Source organism: Alligator sinensis, unplaced genomic scaffold, assembly GCF_000455745.1.
Source record: "Alligator sinensis unplaced genomic scaffold, ASM45574v1 scaffold388_1, whole genome shotgun sequence".
NCBI lineage: Eukaryota > Metazoa > Chordata > Crocodylia > Alligatoridae > Alligator > Alligator sinensis.
The window spans coordinates 865,615-885,654 of NW_005842394.1; the positions used below are offsets into that span (position 1 = coordinate 865,615).

Genomic DNA, 20,040 nt, shown 5'->3' on the forward strand with positions numbered 1-20,040 from the left:
AGGGCAGACGCAGTTCAGAGAAAAGTGAAATGTCCTACCTTCTTTCCTCCAAGATTTTCTGCAGACATATGGCCAGGCTTGACCCTGAGGTTTGCATTAGCATGACACATGAATGAACCCTTCAAAGTGGCAGGACAGTGTTACTCTCTCTTGTCATCTTCCCAATCTTTGTCATCAAATTATTTGTTGTTACAAATCTATCATAGACATTTTTTGTTCATTTTTTGCCTCTGGCTTTCCTCCCGGACTTTAAGCATATTTGTCACTGGTGAGTTTTACTCTCGCGCACAATGCTGTCCAAATGGCTGCTATAACAGAATTCACTTGTAAAATTGATTTCCAGTCCTGTCAGCCAAGGAGAGTCCTTCCTTTATGTTCCTTTATCAGCTTTCACCCTTCACTCTGCCCAAAATGTGGTTGTCCATCCCAGCCTGGAAGCAGAAACACAACACACAGTCAAACACATTTGACAGAGAAAGCACCTGTGACTTGCTTCCAGTCTATTTCAGGATCTAGGACAAAATCCCCAATCAGATCTTCAAAATCTGCTAAAAATCTGCTAATCCTTGTACATTTTACCGTTCCACCCCATTTTTGCTAATGTCAGCTATAAACCTGGTGGCAGAGAGACTTGGGAGCCTTGCTAGGGATACTGGTCTTTGAATCCTGTAATCAGTTGAGCTAAACAGGATGGACTGAGTTTTTGCATTAATTGCTGCTACAGCAGGGGTGGGCTAAATATGGCCTGCGGGCCGCATCTGGCCATGGAGGGGCTTTGTCCAGTCCGTGGCAGGTCCCTTGGTCCCGCCTGGCCCAGGCAGTGTCCAGCCGTGGTGCATCCTGTTGCCCCCAGCTGGACTGCCTTTCTAGGGGTTAGAGGCGGGACTTCCAGTCCCAAGATGGTGACCAGGGGGCGGGGCACCTGTTAAGAGGCGGGGCTACCCTCAACAGGTCACCAAAACTCGTTAAGTGGCCCTCCAGCCAAAATAGTTGCCCGCCCCTGTGCTACAACTATGCTATCTCAATGCTAGGCAGTGTCCCATAGTGCAGTGTCTTCTGAGCCTGCTGCCTCTTATTGTAGCAAGATGCTCTTCAGTAGAGTCAATCTGAGTGTGAATCCTCAGCGCGCTCCCATGCACGCTGGGTCTTTAGTAACTGGGGATTGCTGAAGTCTGTGGTTGGAGTGGAAGGAGGAAACAGTATTATGATCAAAGTCAGCTTCAGCAGTTGACCCGTGAGAGCTACTTTACTCAGAGGGAGAATTGCCTGGCCACCATTGTCCAGAAAGGTGACCAGGAGACCGAGGAGAAAGGGTACATGTTATAGTCCTGTGAGATCTCACAGTAAATACAAATGTGGTGCACTTGTCCGCAGCTGTACAGTAAAACAATGAATAATCTCATTTTTTTTCTCTTCCAATGGTGCTGAGCACCCACTAAAGCACCTCTCTTGTGGGGCACCGCTAGCATTTACCAAATCCACTTGGGCCGTTGGGCTACATGTATTTTGTTAGCTATCAATGAGCTAGAGTCTTTACCTACATCACACAAGGAGTGAGCTGACCTGGCACAGACCGTGTCTAACAAGGGCGTGAACGTTAGTCTTGGTGATTTGCACAGCAGCAAGAAATGCTTTGTTCTGGTACATGCAAAAGCATGTGTAGCTTAGAGCAGGCTCCTGGTTTCTAGATGAGTTTCTGCCACTGATTCATGGCAGCGCTGCAAGTCATTTAACTATGCTTTTAATAGAGAATTCGCACAGAGGTGGGAAGCTTGAGCAAGGAAGCTTGACAGGATTTGTGTTTTCATGCCAGGATCTCTCATGCACTTGTATAGTGGGCACCACTCTCGTTTACCCTCAAGACCCTTGACGCTGCTTGTGCAGCGTAAAACAAATTTTAACGTATAATTTGTGTTCAACTTTAAGGCTCCTTTCTACTGGCAGATTTATGTAAAGGGGAAACATAAATGACAATCAAGCCTTATGCCTTCAAAAGAGGTTATTTGCTTGATCCAGTGGTTTACATTGGAGTTAGACTAATGGATTTCACCTTTGGGTTTGCACTATTGGGTCCCTGGTACTAGGTAACCCCTTTATGCAGGGGCAGGTGATGTTTTGAGCTCACACCTGTGCATCACAGCCCATCATGCATGGGCATAGCTGGCATTTACTTTTCTAGCAAGTAGGGTTCTTTAGTGACACAGACACGGTTTGACATAGCTACAGGTAAGTATTTTCCATACTCCTATATTTACAAATAAATTAGCAAAGACCATCTTTAGATAAGACTAGCGTTCTGATCTTAGCCTGTAGCTGCTGGGATGTTCCCATTTAAGGCTGAAAATCTGTTCTCACCCCATCTCCTTACACTTACTGCAGGTGTCCTGCGGCACTTATTGCAGTCTTATGGTATGTAAACTAAACCCAGTGTCTGGAGACACCAGCTGCATACCCACACACAGCGTGAAAGACTGAATTTCAACTCTGTAGCCAAATTCTCCAGCTTAACAAAACGGAATGTTTTCAGTAGTATTAGTAGGGAAAAAAGTGTTGTTAAGGTTATGTCTGGGTGCCCAGGGTCTTGTAGTGTCCGCTCATCCATGGGAAGCCAACAAGCTTGGGATTCTTGAGTTAAGTCCTAGCCAGGGGTCCTGAAAGTCTGCTCCTAATAGAAGTCCCACTTGGGAAGTAATCAGGTGCAGCTGAGCCTAATTTGGCTTACATCTTTGAGAAGGAGACTGCTAATTAAGGGGATAGGGGGTTACTGTGTAGGTGCCTGGCCTGGGAGCACCCCATGAATGGTTTTGTCTTTGTAGATAGTTCTCTTTTTGTGTTTCTTTGAGTTTTAATCATTTGCAGTGCCTGAAGGCAGTGTTGCCAAGACTATGATGGGCTGGAAGATGTCTTGTCTTTGTCATTGTTGTGCATGAACCCTGTAAAAATAAAAACACGATCCCAGAGAGGATATCTTTTTCTATTTGCTCAACCTGGGCCTCCCATGAAATACCTCAGCAGCTGCATAGACCCTGTCCCAGTTGTAGCCACCCTTGTACCAGACATCTTGTCTGTCAAATAAAGTGTCTCGACTCCAACAGAAATTAATCCCTAATGTTTCAGAGGGAGGATGAGCAATGCACATAACTAGCTTTGCAATGCTGTACAGGCAAATGTGATATCTGGAGCTTGGGCAGTTTATGGCTAAGAGTATGAGACATAACTGCCCTCATCCGAGCTTGCATAACTTCAGTTTTGATAATGCTCATAAAATTATCTGGCTCTTTTGAAACTCCAGTCACAGTATTTGACTCATGAACTGCTGTAGCAATGAATTCCATAGGGTGACTGTTTTGATGCAGCCTAGTATTTCCTCTTCATATAACTCCATAACCCTGATAGTCTTCGGATATTCTGCAAGGGGGAAAAAGCCCCTGATCAGCTTTCACTTTTCTAGAGTCAAATTGGGGTCAGTGGCCCACTGGTGGTTTGTAGAAAGAGCTGGCTGGTCATATGATGCTGACTCTTTATTTCTAGCAGATAAATTATTCAAGGCTTCTTTTACTGCACATTCCATATGTTACTTTTGCATGTAAGCAATTTCTGACATTGCCGCAGGGATCTTGTGTGATTGTGTATGGAGGTCAATGCAGTAGCAGCAAAGGGGAGGGGAAATAGTCTGCAAGTCTGTCTCAGTATTTAAAGTGTAGTCAGATACAAAGGAGAAAGTCCAGCAGTTACAGGTAGTCGAAAATTATCTAGAATGGAGGTAGATGGATGCAAGCCTGTAAGAACCCCTGCAGTAAAGCCAACACTGTACCTAGACTCCTGGCGGCCCCGGGCAAACTTTTAGTATTATCCCACCCGCCCCCCCCATCCTCACCACCACCCCACACTTTTAGGATTATCCCCCCCCCCCCTTTTTAGTATCAGGCCCCCCTTTGCCAGAAACAATTATAATAAAAATTACCACTTTGGGGCCCCTTTTCTATCCGGGCCCCAAGTGACCTCTCAGTTCACCTACACCTGTGTCCGGCCCTGAGTATAGCTAGCCGAGACTGAGAGAGCACTCAGAATCCTAATCCTCCTTTCTGTGGTTAGCGTTCAGAAAGCTGAGCCGAGCTTCAAGAGGGTGAAGCTGCCCTGTCATCCCTGTACTGGGCTGTTATAGATCTACATGTCTTCCTGTCTGCACATTCTGTGCCCTGTAGTTGGGTACATCCGCTCTCATTTTAAGAACCGTTGGTGCAGATGTTCAATTAGATGCTTCTTTCTCTCTATTTTCATATGCACATGAAATGCAGTGAGACAGCTAAGGATGCTGATACTGGGAGTGACTTTAGTAGCCTGAGTTAACATCCATTGCAATGAACACGGCAGTTTGTATCTCAAAACCACTGCAACGTGGCCAGCCCCAAACTTCCAGTGTTTCTACAAGCATAAACATGCTTTAGCCAGCATAGCTGATTCATGTATTATCCCTGCTGCCCTGCCTGACACCTTTCCTGGTGCCTAAGGTGGCCGAGGGCAGACAAGGTTCTTTGGGTAAATATGATTTCTATTATTAGACCAACTCAAATAGCTGGAAAAAAAATCTGTGCAAGCTTTCAGACACAAACGCCCTTCATCAGGCTGAGGACCCCAGAAATCTATCAAAAACAAGAATACCCAACTACCTGTGGGAGCACATTTCTCACAAAAGAACCACTCTCTCTCCAATCTTTCAGTTCTAATCCTCAAAGGGAATTTACAAAAGACCTTTCACAGACAAGCCTGTGAACTTCACTGCATCGACCTACTGGATGCAAAAAATCATAGACTAAATATAGATTTTGGATTTATGGTACAGTATAACCAGCCTGACATCTGAGTCCCCAAGTGCCTCTCCACTATTTACCAGTTAAATTCATTCCGCGCCCCACTTCCCCAACCTGTCTCTCACTCACTGACTCCTTAATTTACATTGTCACTGACTACCTTTCTTGCATGCATACCAGCCTCTGGCTTCTCTACTATTTATTCCATCCAGGAAGAGCACAGAACAACTGCAGATGCTTCCTCAGCCTGACAAAGGGTGTTTGTGCCTGAAATCTTGCAAAGAGGAATTTTTTCCAACTATTTGATTGGGTCTAATAAAAGATATCAGATTTACCCAAAGAACCTTGTCGGCCTATGTCCTTAGACCAAGACGGCTACAACCTATACCCCTGAACCATGTAAAGTGGTCAAAGGCACATTCACAATCTTATCTCTGTTTTTGCATTCCTGGTTGCAGTTTTATTTTTAAATGACAGTTGAAACTCACAGTCACATGATTCCAGGAGCTGGGACTTTAAGGAGAAAATACCAAGGATTGCAAGGCTTAAAAGAACTGGAAATATTGACAAGGCTTTTTTTTTCAGGTGCCCTGCAGACCGAGGAACACATCACCTCATTGGTGAAATAGTTTGTGTTTTGAAAGTTTTCTCTGCAACTGTAATAGCTAGAGACTTCCTTCAAAACACATACAAAAACCACCCCACCCTTTGGCAAACACTGATATGGGATCTGAGGCCCTTTTGAACAGAACAATTAATTTAGGAGTTAAAGGTTGTAGCCAGGTTTTGTGAGATGCGAAAATGCCTCCTAGACTGTATGTTAGAACAAGTACTTTTCAGTTGTACATGTGTACAGCAGCACACGTTTGCAAGAAAAGCATCTCAAAAGTGGGGTTTGAAAGAGGCTGGAGCTAGGCTTTTCTCATTGGTGACAGATGACAGAACAAGGAGCAACAGTCTCATGTTGCAGCAAGGGAAGTTGAAGTTGGGTATTAGGAAGAATTTTCTCACTAGGAGGGTAGTAAAACACTGGAACAAATTACCCAGAGAGGTGGTGGATTCTCCATCCTTGGAGGTTTTTAAGACCCGGCTAGACAAAGCCTTAACACCCAGTGTCACAAACAGAAGCAATTCAAATATGCAAGTAGGTAAAAGGTTGCTATTGTATTTGCTGATATGTGAGGCGCACTAACTTCATCCATGCTTAAGCTGCAGTGATGTAAGATGCTGAGCTAGCTCAGCTATATTTCTACTTCTGTTGCAAGAAGTCCCTTTTTCTTTTCAAAACACAGGGCTTTTCCTTCCCCAAGATGGTAACATTTCAGTTTGTTGTAAAGATTTTTCCCATCTCCTCATTCCACTAGGAAGGTTTTTTGGTTTCTACATAGAAGTGTTTAAAGAAACAGTTTGTTTGGCCTTGCTTCAAATATTTAGCTCATTTTTCAGTAAGGCAAAGGTCAGGGTGGAATCTGTAGGTCAGGAGCAGAAAAGGCACTTTACACAGTGAAGCCTCAGAGCATAATGAGTTTTAAATGAGCGGCTATCCTTTTGGATGAAGCATTTTAGTATTTTGCATGAGTTTTTTTTATGTTGGAGGATGTTGGGGGGTGGGGGAGTTGCACACAGTTGCACTTTTGTTAATTTGTGCAGGCCAGGAACCAATACAAATAAAAGAGCTTCTGTGAAAGAGGGCCCATCTCTGCCTGTGTTGCCGATGGACTGGCTGGCACAGCGGCGTTCACAAGTAGATGGCTTTCACGTGTGAGACATTCCATCCAGATTACGAGCCCAGCCACCTTTGGGACCCCCCGCCCCTCTCCGCTGCTCTCCCCCCGTTTTCAGAACACATTAGGGATTGTTCTCAATGCCTGTCTTCCATGCTGCTGATCCTCGGGTGACTGCTGATGATTAAAACAGTGTCCCATAATGAAATTTTCCATGGAATTTCTGGTGCCGAGGCTGGAAGGCTTCAGATGTAAGTCAACTTGTTGCTGAGTTGTATTGTTTGAGCAGTGCAGAAGCAGTCAAGAGGATGTGTATGTGTGCACATTCATGCACAGAAATAAGACGAGGCACTTGTGGATTTTCAGCTCTTAGCTTAGTGGACTCAACGTTGTCCCATCTCATGCAAATAAGAAAGCAATGTTGATATACTGTGAGGATACTAGTTCTTACCTAGAGCTGATTGGAAAATGTAGAGTTAAATCCAGAAGAGCAGGAGTGAAGTGTAGCCACTAACTCTAGAACTTCTCATCCATAAAGAGATGGCCACACTGGGGCGACAGTGTTTAGAGATGGGTAATGGTGAAGGATGACATGAGAGAAAGGGAACTAAGATTCGAATAAGATGTAGTTAGTTTGAGAGAAGACTGAATGGAGACATCTCTGTAAAGATGGTGACAGAGGCTGAATATTTCTATGCCTATTTGGCCTGACTAGTAGAAGCAGCCTTTTAAGAGGTATGGCACCAGCTGTAAATGTGACTGAGATGAAAAGTGCCAACAGTAGGCTTGACGTGGTCTGTCTGCTAAGAAGCTTTCATAAACATGCCTGTGCTCTGGTTCCCTCTGTGGTTGGTTGGTTTGTTTGTGAATAATCGAAAATGATTCTTGCTGGAGTCTCATCAATGATGAGACTCTGGCTAAAAATGAGGTTTGGCTTGGTTTGCCTTTTTTTTCATATGTTCTTTATATGTCATTTATGTGAGAGAGAAGGGCAAGGCTGAGAGTTTGTCTGCTAAGGACTAGGCAGGGCATGAACTTAAAGTGCAAGATATACTTCACTAACTCCCCATTTGGCCATGCCCATGCTTTGCACTGAATGGTCTTTTTGTGGGCCACTTCTGAAGTAGACTAGGCTATGAATAGATGTGCATTCACATAGGGAGCTAGTACTGAATACTTATGGGGCTATTCTCAGTGTGTAGAGCTCTTATAGACCAGAGGTCCCTGGTTTTTCACAGGACAGGCTATCCATTAGTATTTTTACTGCCTTAGTGTTCAGTAGTCACAGCAGTGCATCAGGTTCCCATTGTCCTAGACACTACAAAAACACAGAATTAAATGACTATTCTTGCCCCAAAGAGTTTACAATTGAAGTACTGGCATTACTGAGTTCTGACCTGGCAGGACAAGTTTTGGGGTTGTTCCCTCCCACATCCATTTAGTTATCAGCCTCTGTGCTAAGGGTACCAATACATCTGCTCATTGTATTGATGCAGACATGGATAGTGGTGCAGTAGGGACTCAAATGAGTTGACCAGCTCATTAAATAGTGGCAGGCGTAAGTGGATTTTTTGCCCCTTTTTCCTTGCCTGGTTGGTGTGCTGAAGTAGGTAATTCTGGGGCAGGCTGGCTTGGGAAGGAGACACGTTCTGTAATGAAGAGAAGTTAGCTGTCTCTGGGAAAGAGGCAGGTGATGATGGGGCAGCATGAAATGGAAGTGAGAAGTTGCCTGTGGGATTGGAAAGGAATAATTGTACCTGAGGCTGGTTCAGTGTACAGCCCGGATAGCATCTCGTCATTCATCTCAGCATGTGTGTGGGTTTGAAGGATGGAGTCTACAGTGCTGCTACTGATCACTTCCACTTGGTTTGCAGATTGGCACGTGGATTCAATGTTAGGGCATGCCCATTCAGATCTGGCGTTGTTAACAGCTCCTGAGGCAGATGCCGTCCTGTACCTTCTGTTACTGTACCCCATCCGGCCGTACCACACTGGATCTTCCTCTGCTGCCAGGAATGTGGGCGTAATCTTTGATTTGGAGCTCACCGTGCTGGAACAGATTGCACTGAGTTATTTTTACCAATTTAGGACTATTGCCAGACTACACCCTTTTTCCTCCACAATTATGAAAGCATAATTTAAAATGTCTAGTACAATCTCTAGCCCTGATCACTTGACTGCTGAGGTGGACTTCCACCTCCACTGAATCATTGCCTTTCACTTAGGGAGGCAGATAGGGATGCTTCTTGCTAGGATAAAACCACTTGGACGTTTTCATTATTGGTTAGTAGGTTAAGCATGAGTTTCTACTTAGAAACCTAGCCATAGATCATAGGTTTCCATTTGGAAGCTGTACCATAGCTGGCTAAAAATGGCACCATTGGAAATTCCCAGTTGGAAACTTGTGCAGCTGCCTATTGTGTTATAATTGTACTCCATATAGATAACGAATGTCAAACAAGCCAAAGGACATCAATGCGTGAAATGGGGTCTGAACCAGGATTTTTGACTCTTAAGCTAAATAACAGCTGAACTGCTCTTCTTTGTAAATCTAGCCTTCTGTTTGACACCTTGTTCACAACCTCCTGGATTAACTGCTTATGCGTGAAGACATTTAAAGGTCTTGCCTTATACTAATGTTTCTATTAAGTTCTGTCTTTCTTTACAAATCCCTCTGGGTTTGGGATAATTCTTCTGTGTACCATTCACTCATTCCAATCTACATTTATTCTTGTTCTCAAGACCCTAGTGAGATACTTCAGAGATGGGGAAGCATGGTTCAGTAGTTAGGGTAGTTGGCTTAGGACATTGGGGTCATGTCCCAGCTTGCCACAGTCATCTTGGGCAAGTGTAGAGGACAAGTCATCTATTTTTTTGCGTTAGTCCTGTCTTTGTAAAACGGGGTTCGTTGCAGTGCCTTGCTTCGTAAGGATTGGTAAAAATAATGAATGCGGGCTTTAAGAGAACTTGAGGAAGAGAATTTACACAGGCTGGGATTTTCAACAGAAGTTAGCAGTGAAGTGGCCAACTCCAATTAATATCAATGGCACTCAAGTAACTTTCTGAGGTTCATTTGAAAACGCCAGCCACAACATTGTAATTTAATAACCTCTTACAGAAGGGTGAAATCTTGAAATATGATGACGTATGCTCAAACAATGTCCATGCTACAAGAGGTAATAAAAAGAAAATTTAAGTAAATAAGAGTGCCGTTTTGTATTATAGTATAATGGAAAAAAAAAAGTAAAAATAAATGTTAGCAGGGTGACTTTTTTTTCAAAAGAGACTGAGTTTAGTCTTATTTGGACTTCTGTCTTCATTCATCTCCTTTGAAAATCACGGTCTGAAAGATTTGGCATCCAAATCTTCTAAACTGCGTATAGCAAACATTTCTCCCCGTGCTGACTTCTCCACTATCCCACACTCCTTTTTAAACAAACAGTAGATGAAAATACTCCTACATGTGGTACAAAGCCCATATGCACATCTCGACATAAAGATGAATCTTCTGAATTTAATCTTCAGATTGCCACATCTCCCAGGAACTTGTTTTAAGAGATTTAAAATTATTACTACTTCTGCCTAAAAGGTTAGCAGATGTCATCTGCTGTACACAAGCCTAGGAAAAGCTATTCTTAGCTTCTTATTCCAGAGAACTCCTTAAATAGTATTGAGAATACATGCAGAATGCTTTTAAAATATGATTTGAAAGGCTATACTAATGTATATAATCTTTTGGGTATTTTTACACTACTAATTGCCCATGGTATCTGTGCAAAAAAATATAACTATTTGAACAGAGGCCACTGACTATTTTTAGGTATCAATGTCTCTTGTTAAAATTAAAACATCATTAAAATGCCACTTGGGAAAACTGAAGCTTATTTTAAACAGGGACATTACTGTATTCCAGTCATGGTATGGGCTTACATTCCAGCCTCTTTAGAGCCTCTGGAAAGGCAAAATTTCAAGTGCCTTGCATGAGATGTGCCCTTGAGGTTAAACAAATAATTAAACAGTTAAAATTTCACCCACTTCTCTTTCCCCTTGTTTCAACTCCCATAAATGCTCCTGGTGCTTTGTTAAAACTCCAGATAAACGACCATGAGCACACTTGCCCATCTCGATTTCTCTGCTTTTTCTGGAGCTTTTGCAAAAGTCCAGCTTTCAAGTCCCAGAGGAGAGTTCATTCGTAGGTGGGGGTGGGGGATTAGATTATCCTATTGTTGTGCATTGTCTCATGATGATAGATAGATGTGGATCACCATCAGTACAGTCAGGAGTTGGTGGCTCCGTTTTCTGCAATATGGTGCCTGTAAATCTAACTTCAAAGCCTGCAAGGTCATTGGGAATATGGCCTGAGAGGTCTGGGCCACCCCCACATCAAAAAAGTTAAAGGCTATGTTGTCTGCTAGCAAATAGTCTCCCTAGGGAGGAAGTCAGATCACACAGAAAATGTTATTGCTCCAGAGCTCTTAGCCTCGGAGCCTGGTATAAACTGAAGACAATGGAGCTATGCCAGTTTACACCCATGTAAAATCTGGCCCGGATCTCAAAGCTCAGCATGCTTAAGAGCAATCAGCATTTTGCTGCCACTGTTAGTGCACCTGCAGTTAAACAGTAGATTGCTTTCTAAAGGGTTTGTTGGCACTGCATGTTCATAGTCCAGAGGGAAACTCCTGCACTTAACGGTAGGCTTTGAAGCCACCTTTCAATAAACTGACGTCCTGCAACTGCCCATTGCAAACTGCCCTTGTTTGCAGCTGGGCTGCGGGCACGAATAGAACAAGAAAAATAGTTACAAGCTTATTCGTGTCTAGCCAGTGATTGATACTGGCTAATTAAAACGCTGCTTAGTTAGGGTCCTCCCTAAGCCAGGCCCTGAGGTGTGGGGGCACATTGTTGCTGTTGACTCCAAAAAGGGAAAGATTTCTGAAATGTTTGTACTAGCTCTCTCTCTCTCTTCCTGCTGTTGCTTTCCCTAACTACAAGCATGTCTGTAGGACTGTAGTGTTTGGTTTCAGCTATAATGGTCCAGGGAATATGTAGGAAATGAGATGAGTTTGGTAGTATCTTATATTGGGTCAGCTATAGTTGGGAGGGATGATGGACAAGCTTTCAGGCACCAGATGCCCTGCCTAAGGAATGGGAAAGAAGCTGACACAGCTTAAACTACGTATCAGATTAAATTATTACTTTTGTTTAACCCTATTATGTAAAAGAGAAAGGGTAACTTAACAAGAGAAGAGGGCAGTAAACCTGTAGACTCTAGAGGCCTGTAGAGAAAAGAGAAGTTATCTGAAGTGGCTACAGGACGTGGAAAGAACAGCTAGAATCGGTAACCCTAATTATGTAAAAGAGTAAGTCTGTTCAAGAGGAAAGAAGATGATTACTTGTAGAGTGCAGAGATTACCAGAGGAAGCAGATAAACTCTAATGAACTATAAAAACCATTGTATGTGTTAAATTCCTGATGTTTTCATTGATTGTATCATTTCTAGGGAGTAGCCTGAGCATGGAGTTGAACATGCTCAGAGTTCAGGGGCTGCGTGAAGCTAGCATCTTAGCCCAAGACTTGTTATAACTGTGTATTTTATTTTTTTAGGGTCTTCCTGGTCCCCATGGAAACCCTGGCTCCCCTGGTCCACCTGGCCATAAAGTAAGTATCTGCTAGTGTGAAAAGCTTTTGCCTGTTGGCTCTCGAGGAGTGGGGGGGGGTAGCAAAGTCCATAAAACTACTGAACCCGAGAAGGGGCTGATAACAAGAACTCCTGCCCGTCCCCATTCCCTGCCCCCCCGCAACCTAGGGATGTTTCCAGCAACACTGAAAAGTCCTTTCCCTGCACCCTATAAGACTCACTGTCATATTGCAAGATACATCATTCTTCCCTCAAAGTTGTTAGGAAGCTCCCAACAGCACCATGTGATAAGATATCCCTTAAATAAGGGCCGTTGCTGCTGCTTGTCCTCTTCTGCGCCACTTCTCTGGGCTGGACAGTTCTGTTCTCCGTATTTGCACTGGTGCTACTACTAGCATCCAACTCATCTCATCGTAGAATTTATACAATACTTTGTGTTATTTAGAAAATGTAGACGTTCCAGAAAGCTAAGTTAGACTCTCTTTTATACTTTATCTAATCAGAAGTAGTTTTAGAACTCCTGGAAATCCAAGTAACACTGATCATAGTGTCATACATGAGACCAGAAAATGATTAGGATGCTGTTAGGGGATGGGGAAGTCAGGACTTAACTAAGATTTTTGCTAACAAAGTGAAAGCTCTAGGATTTCCTATCAAATGGGAAAGAAGGTGCATCCCACGGGGGCTTCCTTTCATTAACTCATCAGCAGATAGCCTGGTTTCCCCTGATAAAAAAATTACAAATTCTCTGATTTAAAAAAAAAATCGCAAATTCTCTGATAAAAACTGCAAAATTCATGAATAAAATGAAAGGCCCCCCACAGCCCCCCCCTCCCTCCCCCTCGGCCCTCCCTGCAGGAGGATGTGGTGGCGCGCCGCGAGCTGCCCGCTGCGGGTTTGGACTTCTCAGCCTGCTGCCCTCCCCCAGGGCTTCCACAGCTCAGCGGGTACAACCTGGCGCTGCAGGGTAGAGCGGGGCCGTGCAGGAAAACCACTTGCCGCTGTGAGCTCCGCACTGCCCTGGCGACACATCCCCAGCGTGCATGGCAGGAGCGGGGCATTGGCGTGGGGTTGTGCCCCTCAATGCAGCCCTGCACACAGGGGACACACAGCAGGGCAGCGTGGAGTTCACAGCAGCCTCGCTCTGCCGTACAGCACCAGTCGCACCCGCCGGGCTGCAGAGGCCCCAGGGTGGGCAGCAGGGCAGGAGCCCAAGCCCGCAGCAGGCAGCCCACCCTGCACACAAATCTGGGAGTCACGGGTCCTCCTTGCACCCCAGGAGTGCACCTAGCAATGGGAAGCTGCCCCCCTCCACAGGACGAGCTGTCCACTGCCCCGTCCCACTCCCCACCGGGGCCCTGTGGCCATGCATTGCAGCCATGGGCCTCATGCACTGCCCAGCTGGGCGGCAGCCCCAGCCCTAGCCTTGCCCAACTCCCTCTGTATGGGGGCCTCAATCCCCCATCACTTACCTGTGGGAACTGCTCTCCAGGCTGCCTGGTGGCCATGTGCATATGCATGCACATGGAGCCCCCTGCCTGCTCTCTTCCCGCTCCCACCCCGCGAGCTGGAACTCTGCCAGCCTGCAGACGGCTCGTTGCAAAACTGCAAAATCCGTGGGTTTTTTGCTAAAATGAGAAATCCACATTTTCCGTTAGTAAAGGGGGAAATCCGCATTTTATTCCGTTTTTCTGTGGAAAATGGAAAACCCAGATCCCTGCTCATCAGTAGGCAGAAATGTTACAAACATTAACTGATGCACTGGGGAAAAAAATTCTAGAGACCTGGCATTTTGCCCGTACGTGATTAAGAAGTAGGCATTAGAGACGTGCTGGCAAACAGCAGCTGTTTTAAATTTAAAAGTATAATTATATGGCCTGAGAAGTGAGGCTGTAAAAACTACATTTTAGCGTTCTACATTTATTCCCTGTCAATGACTTCCAGATCACACATGTGGAGTCTTACACATCAAATCAAGATCTTTTCATCATAGTCCTTGCAAATTCAGCCTTGTCCAATCTGCAGACTCAAGCTGGGTTTGGGGTTGGAGGTTCCCGCCTGCCTCTGCCCTGCACATCATCAAAAATTATCACTGACACTAACATTTCAGAGCTTTCTCCTCTCCAGCTGCATTGATTTGGCCCCCTGATAGAAATAAAAATTTCTTGCAGCTCTTTCTCCTACATCATGCTGGACAGGTGGGCTTGAGGCATAAATATTTGATGGACTGATAAATGAGTCTGGAGCAGAGACACATTCTAGTTACAGTGGTTTTTTCCCTGATAAGATGGAGCAGAGTTTTAGAGGAGATAAAATACAATTGAACACTTGGAGGAAAAGATCTCCCTTCCTCTCCCAAGCCAGGAGAAAAGCGCATCTCCTGCAAGGCAGGCTGTGCTTTGCAGCATGCTCTGATGCATCTTGTGGTTTGTCGCTCCAATGCAGAGAAGGAGCCTTTGTGTGCATCCCTGCTACCCCCCATCCTGTCCCGTCTCTCCCCTGCTGCCACACACGCACTGAGACCACAATGCTTCAGCTCTGTAGAATTCAAATCTGGGGACCTGACAGCTGACACCAGTCTTGGTCATCATTCTCCAATGGTTGAAACATCCCAGGTCATCTCCATTGCTTGAAGCTTGCAGTCAGAGTGAGGTTGTTTCAAAGAAGCCAGCACCCAACCATAGTTTACAGCTAGCATCATGACTTGTATCCAGAAGTAGGTGGAGACTGCTGTGCAACATAGGACAAATGCGCCATAAGGATGACTCCAGTAGGTACAGGGCTTCTGTATTCTGCACTAGCTAGGATCTCTCTGCTGCCTGGTTAGTTTTCCCTGCCTACCTTCTCACTGGTTGTTTGAAAAGAACCAGGAAAGGAAAGGAGTGAGTCTTTGTGCTGACCACTGTGACCAGTTCATCACAATGACCTTCAAAACAGTGAGATAACTCAGTTTGTCTTTGTCATATGAAAGCTGCAGCTAAGTCACAGGCTAAGGATGAATTCTCACGCAGCAGCGGAAGAGAGGTATTTGCAAGTTCTTCCAAAGCACCGACTAGATGACACTACCTCCTCTTGGCAGGTCCATACTGAGAACTGTAGCCTTCTCTTCTCTTCTACCTCCCATGAATGTAGCTGGTGTTCAAAGCCCAACTTTTCAGACTCATGTAGCAGGCAAGCAGATTAGATTGTCTACCACTCCCTCTCACTTCTAGTCTCGACAGATGAGATTTCGTATCAAGGGCCTGACTTTTCCCGAGTTGCTGCACCTCAGTGAATGGAGTTAACATGAGCTCTAGGAGTTCGGTGCCTCTAACAATCCCTTGATGAATAGGTAAACTAAGCAGTCCTGTCTGTAGCTTTTTCTGCTGAGAGACATAAGAGAGTCAAAGAGCTGCTAGATGAGGTCTTCCTAGACAGCACTTTGTAATAATAATAGCTTGGAAAAAACAAGCCATCCAACAAATGAAACCAAATTTTCCCAAACAGATAGAGCCTGGAAACGATGACTAACACAAAGCCAGTGACACTGAGAATATAAACCAAGACCCTGCTCATTTTCAACTGAGTTAACAGGGTGCAGATAAGGCTCAGCAGTCAGTTGCACATAAGGAACCTGATGCTTAATTTTATCAGAGCAGGATTTGTATGTAGGCGCATGCATGTGTTTGTATTTGTAATATTTTATTGCATCATAGAGCTCTCATGTTATGTTGTCAAACTAGTGTACATTTTGATATTCCCCATATTACGAATTCCACCTTATTTCCATCATGATGGTGACTCTTAGTAGTTTAATAAGCCATACTTAGAAAGTTGCTCTTTTAAACAGTACAGTATATGTATTTATAGTGCCAATTTTTTTGTTGTGCAAGTGGGCGTAGCCCCATTGATTTCAGTGGAGTTCCACCCATTTGCATCACTAGAGAATGTAGCCCATCTCATTTTTCCTCCGCTATTTATAATATATAACTGTTTAAATGGTACTCTTGCCACTTCAGATTTCTTGTGTTGTCTTTGGCAACCATGGTAACTTCATGTCTAGTTAATGAAGGTTACGATTGTATTTGATAACCTTTTCATTTGTTTTGGACAGCTGTTGTGCTAAGACCAAGTTCTTGACTCATTATATGATTAGGAGGTTGGGGGGGGGCAGAGAAATGCTTGCTAATGACTTGACGTAGCTTTGAGGATATTCTAGGAATATTCAGAACTGAGGTGGGAGAGGAGAGAAAGTTTCGCCATCAGCTAATGCATTTTTTAAAAGCTGCATAAAAGCAGTTGAAGGAGTGAGGGTTATCTCTCTCATCTGGAGGCTTTGGGTTGAAATGTTAAACTGTTTTCTTTAGGTGGCTGTTCTGAATAAATCCCCTATTCCTATTCTGAGAGTACAAATTTCCTTTGGGAGCATGATTTGGCTCCAGGAAGTTTGATGTTTTAAACATAGCTAGTACTGGGCTTGTTAGGCTGGTGTATTTTAGTTGTGCAGTTTTTATAAAGGGGAAGACCTTTCTTCCTGTAAAATGGGAGGTAGTGTGATCTGCTAGGCCATTGACGGATGTTCATTTAAAGGTATGATAGGATCTGATCATCCATACCAACAGTTGTGCCTGTGCCACACATGCATGGCAGGGTGCACACGTTTGGAATTGGGCATCAGGTTCGAATTGTGCTGTACTTGCTGGTGCAGGGGGAGTCCGGGATCATGATCATGCAGGCTCCCCCTGTACCACCAAGTAGAAAGCTGGGTTCCTGGTGAACCTGTACGGTCTTGGAGCCGATTGGTGGTGCCAACCTCACGACTGCACCAGAACCAGTTCAAGATCCCAGTGCAGTTTCTGGGTTGAGACCCTCAAACAGCCAACTGGCAGTCCCAGCCCTAGGACCACACACAAGTCTTGAACCAGCTCTAGTGCAGTCTCAGGGTTGATAGGACACATCAGCCAAGTGCTGGTCCCAGCCCTGGGACTGCACCAGACTCTTCAACTGCTCTGATGCAGTCCCATGGCTGAACCACCAATCAGCTGATCTCAGCCCTGGGACCACCCCGGAGCCAGTTGAAGACTTCAGCGTGATCCCACAGCTGGGAACACCAATCAGCTAATTGAATGTCCAAGCCTCGGGACTGCACCTGAACTGGTTCAAGACTCCCATGGGGTAGGACCACCAGTCAGCTGATTGGCAGTCCCTGCATACTGGTTACATGTTTAATTTAAGGCACAATGGAGACCAGCCACAAAATTAATACACAGATTATGTGGAAGAGTTTTGTAGCTTATTGCCCATTTTATCATGTCATAAATTGCATAAAGATGTGGCCAGGTCATTAAGAGGTGATTAAGTAGTTAATCATGTCTTAAGTGTAACATATGCCAGGGGTCTAAGTTAAAGCAAGAAATGGCATCGGTACTTCTGCCTTTTATTTCTAGTGCTGCCACAGATCTTGGGTAAGTTCATTTTTCTGTGCCTCAGCTTACCCACTTCTATAACAAATACAGTAGTGCTCACCAAACAGAAATGATGAGACAGAATCTTTGTCAAGTGCTTTGAGATCCTCGAGAGAGAGTGCTTTGGAAGCAAAACACCTACTTTACATGCTTCTAAGTCACCAAAGGAAGCACATGTGTCTGGGAAGGAAAGGGTAAGCATCTGCCTGTCGGGGTAGGGTCCTACCTTTACAAAATAAAATATTCCCTCCAATCCAGAAGGAACAGGGACCATATTACCCTGCTCTTAGCAGTCATGGAGCACACAAGTCGCTCCAAGGCCTGAAATGAAGGATGTCACAGATTGGGACTACAGCTTTGATAACAGCTAAATGCAAAGCAAGATGATCTGCATGACTTCATTTACTGTTTAGCAAACCCAGCAGTCTTCATTCACAATTTGTACAAGTACATCTGCATCGAATCAGCAGTGCTCTCTACAGTCCGTATCCAAGAAGTCTCTTGCTCACCAAACCTCTCAGCTTGTGTTGGATGGTGTGGACAGAGAGAAGGAGAGAGAATGGGAGATTTCCATTCTGTGGAAGTTTGAGGATAAGTGCCAAATGCAAATGTAGTCACAGTGAACCGTTGGCAGATTTGATCATCCAGCTGTAACTAGATCTTTGTGCTACTAATGAGAAATGCTAGTTCATAAATAATAATGGGACTCATATTTTAGATTCTGTGGTAGCACCTTCCAGCCAAGGACCCTCAAAACACTTGACAAACAGTAATTAACCCTCCCAACTGCCCTGTGCATGGGTAGGTAATCAGTTCCCATGGTTAAGTTGAAGTGCACAGGATTTGTAGGTTGTTTGTCCCAGAGAGAACAAGTGGCAAGTGCATAGTGTGGGGATACTTGTGTGTTTTCCCTGTGGCTGCAGCACAGGGCTACTACACAGATCTAAGATGTTTTGTATTGACTGAATCCAAGATGCCAAATGCTGGAATAATTAGGTATTCTGCGAGTCTTCACCCTCTTCCTCCGCTCATTCTTACCCTCTGCTGTGTTCTGGGGTCACCTGTTACGTTTCAGGCTGGAATTTCTAAAGGAACCGATTCATTTTGGACACTCAGGGCATTTATGCTCCAGGAGGTGGGGGGAAGTGCTTTAATTAAAGTGGCCCTGAGAGCAGCTTTAATTAAAGCACCTGGAGCATCTCGTGTATCAGCATCCCTGCGCTGAAAACTGGCGGCAGGGGTGCTTTAACTAAAGCGTGTCAAATGAGCTTTAATTAAATCGCCCCCACTGCCATTTTTCAGCGCAGGGATGCTGATAGACAAGATGCTGGAGTCTACTGGAGTATGGCAATTACCATGCTCTAGCAGACACGATAAATTGAGTTTGCTCCAATGCACTGTAATTACAGCATGTTGGAGCAGCCTCACTACATACACGCGCATGCGCACGTGCACATATGTATGTATATAGGCACCCTCAGTTCCTGAGGTTCCCCCACCACCACCTCCTTTCACCCACAGTCTTGAATTCAGGTTCCTCTGAAGAAGAAGAAAATATGGAACTCAAATCTCAGCTGTGGAAAAGGGAAATAAAGAATAGGGCTACTTAACACACTGTGCCTCTTTCTTCTGCCAGCCTAAAAGCCTTGCCACTGTTCGTCTTGCTTCTAACTTCTAGTTACTGTAACTTTTCCCTCTGGTTTCAAGTGTGTCCCAAAGTTAAAACAAGGAGCAGCATCTAGTAAGCTGCAGAACAGAACTGCTTAGTAATAGCAGTAGCAATGGTCTTATCTGTATTGTTGTGATAGCAATTTGTGTGTGTGCACACGCAGGGGGGCGGGGGAGAGAAATCACAACTATATAGTAAATAACTAAAGTTGTGGTATTCCTTTCTTTCACATATACTCTCTTTAGTCAATTTATGCAGTCCAAATTAGTTTAAGATCTTTATTGCTATAGCAGCTACAAACAATTCCAAAAGCAGTCTTAGTTCCGTCCCAGTAAAGCAGATCCAGAAAACATGAATGTTAAAATGTTTGGGAGGTGGGGATGAAATGGGGAAATAAAACTCCTTTTGAATGCCAAGGCTAATGTCAGCCAAGACCCTGTGCATGAAATGAGGAGTGTTCTCTCTGAACTAGGTCATGAACTTTGATTCTTTGTTTTAGGGTCAAAAAGGTGATCCTGGGCTGTCACCCGGAAAAGCTCGCAATGGACAGAAGGTAAGCAGTGCTATTTATTTTACAGATGAGAATTAGCCCACCAGATGAGAATCAGTATGTGCTCCATGCTGTAGGTACGAATAGGGGGGATTTAGGAAGGTGTGACAAAAGCACCTGTAGAGGTACCCGAGCGAGCTATTAGCTCACTGGGTTGTGTACTGATGGCAGCAGGAAGGGCTTGATGCATAAGGAGTTCTGAAT

General features: G+C 44.5%; 1 protein-coding gene across 6 annotated transcripts in view; it reads left to right on the forward strand.

Moving 5' to 3' along the window:
• The window catches only part of COL27A1 (collagen type XXVII alpha 1 chain), a 227,542-nt gene that overhangs the window by 37,924 nt on the left and 169,578 nt on the right, over positions 1 to 20,040 (forward strand). For all 6 annotated transcript variants that reach the window (XR_003095497.1, XM_025211218.1, XM_025211220.1 and 3 more), the window contains 2 exons: positions 12,140 to 12,193; positions 19,786 to 19,839. Coding sequence is in view for 5 of the 6 variants with exons in the window: in XM_025211218.1 (XP_025067003.1) it covers positions 12,140 to 12,193; positions 19,786 to 19,839 (108 nt within the window). In the remaining variant the exon portion in view is untranslated. The remainder of the gene's footprint in view (positions 1 to 12,139; positions 12,194 to 19,785; positions 19,840 to 20,040) is intronic.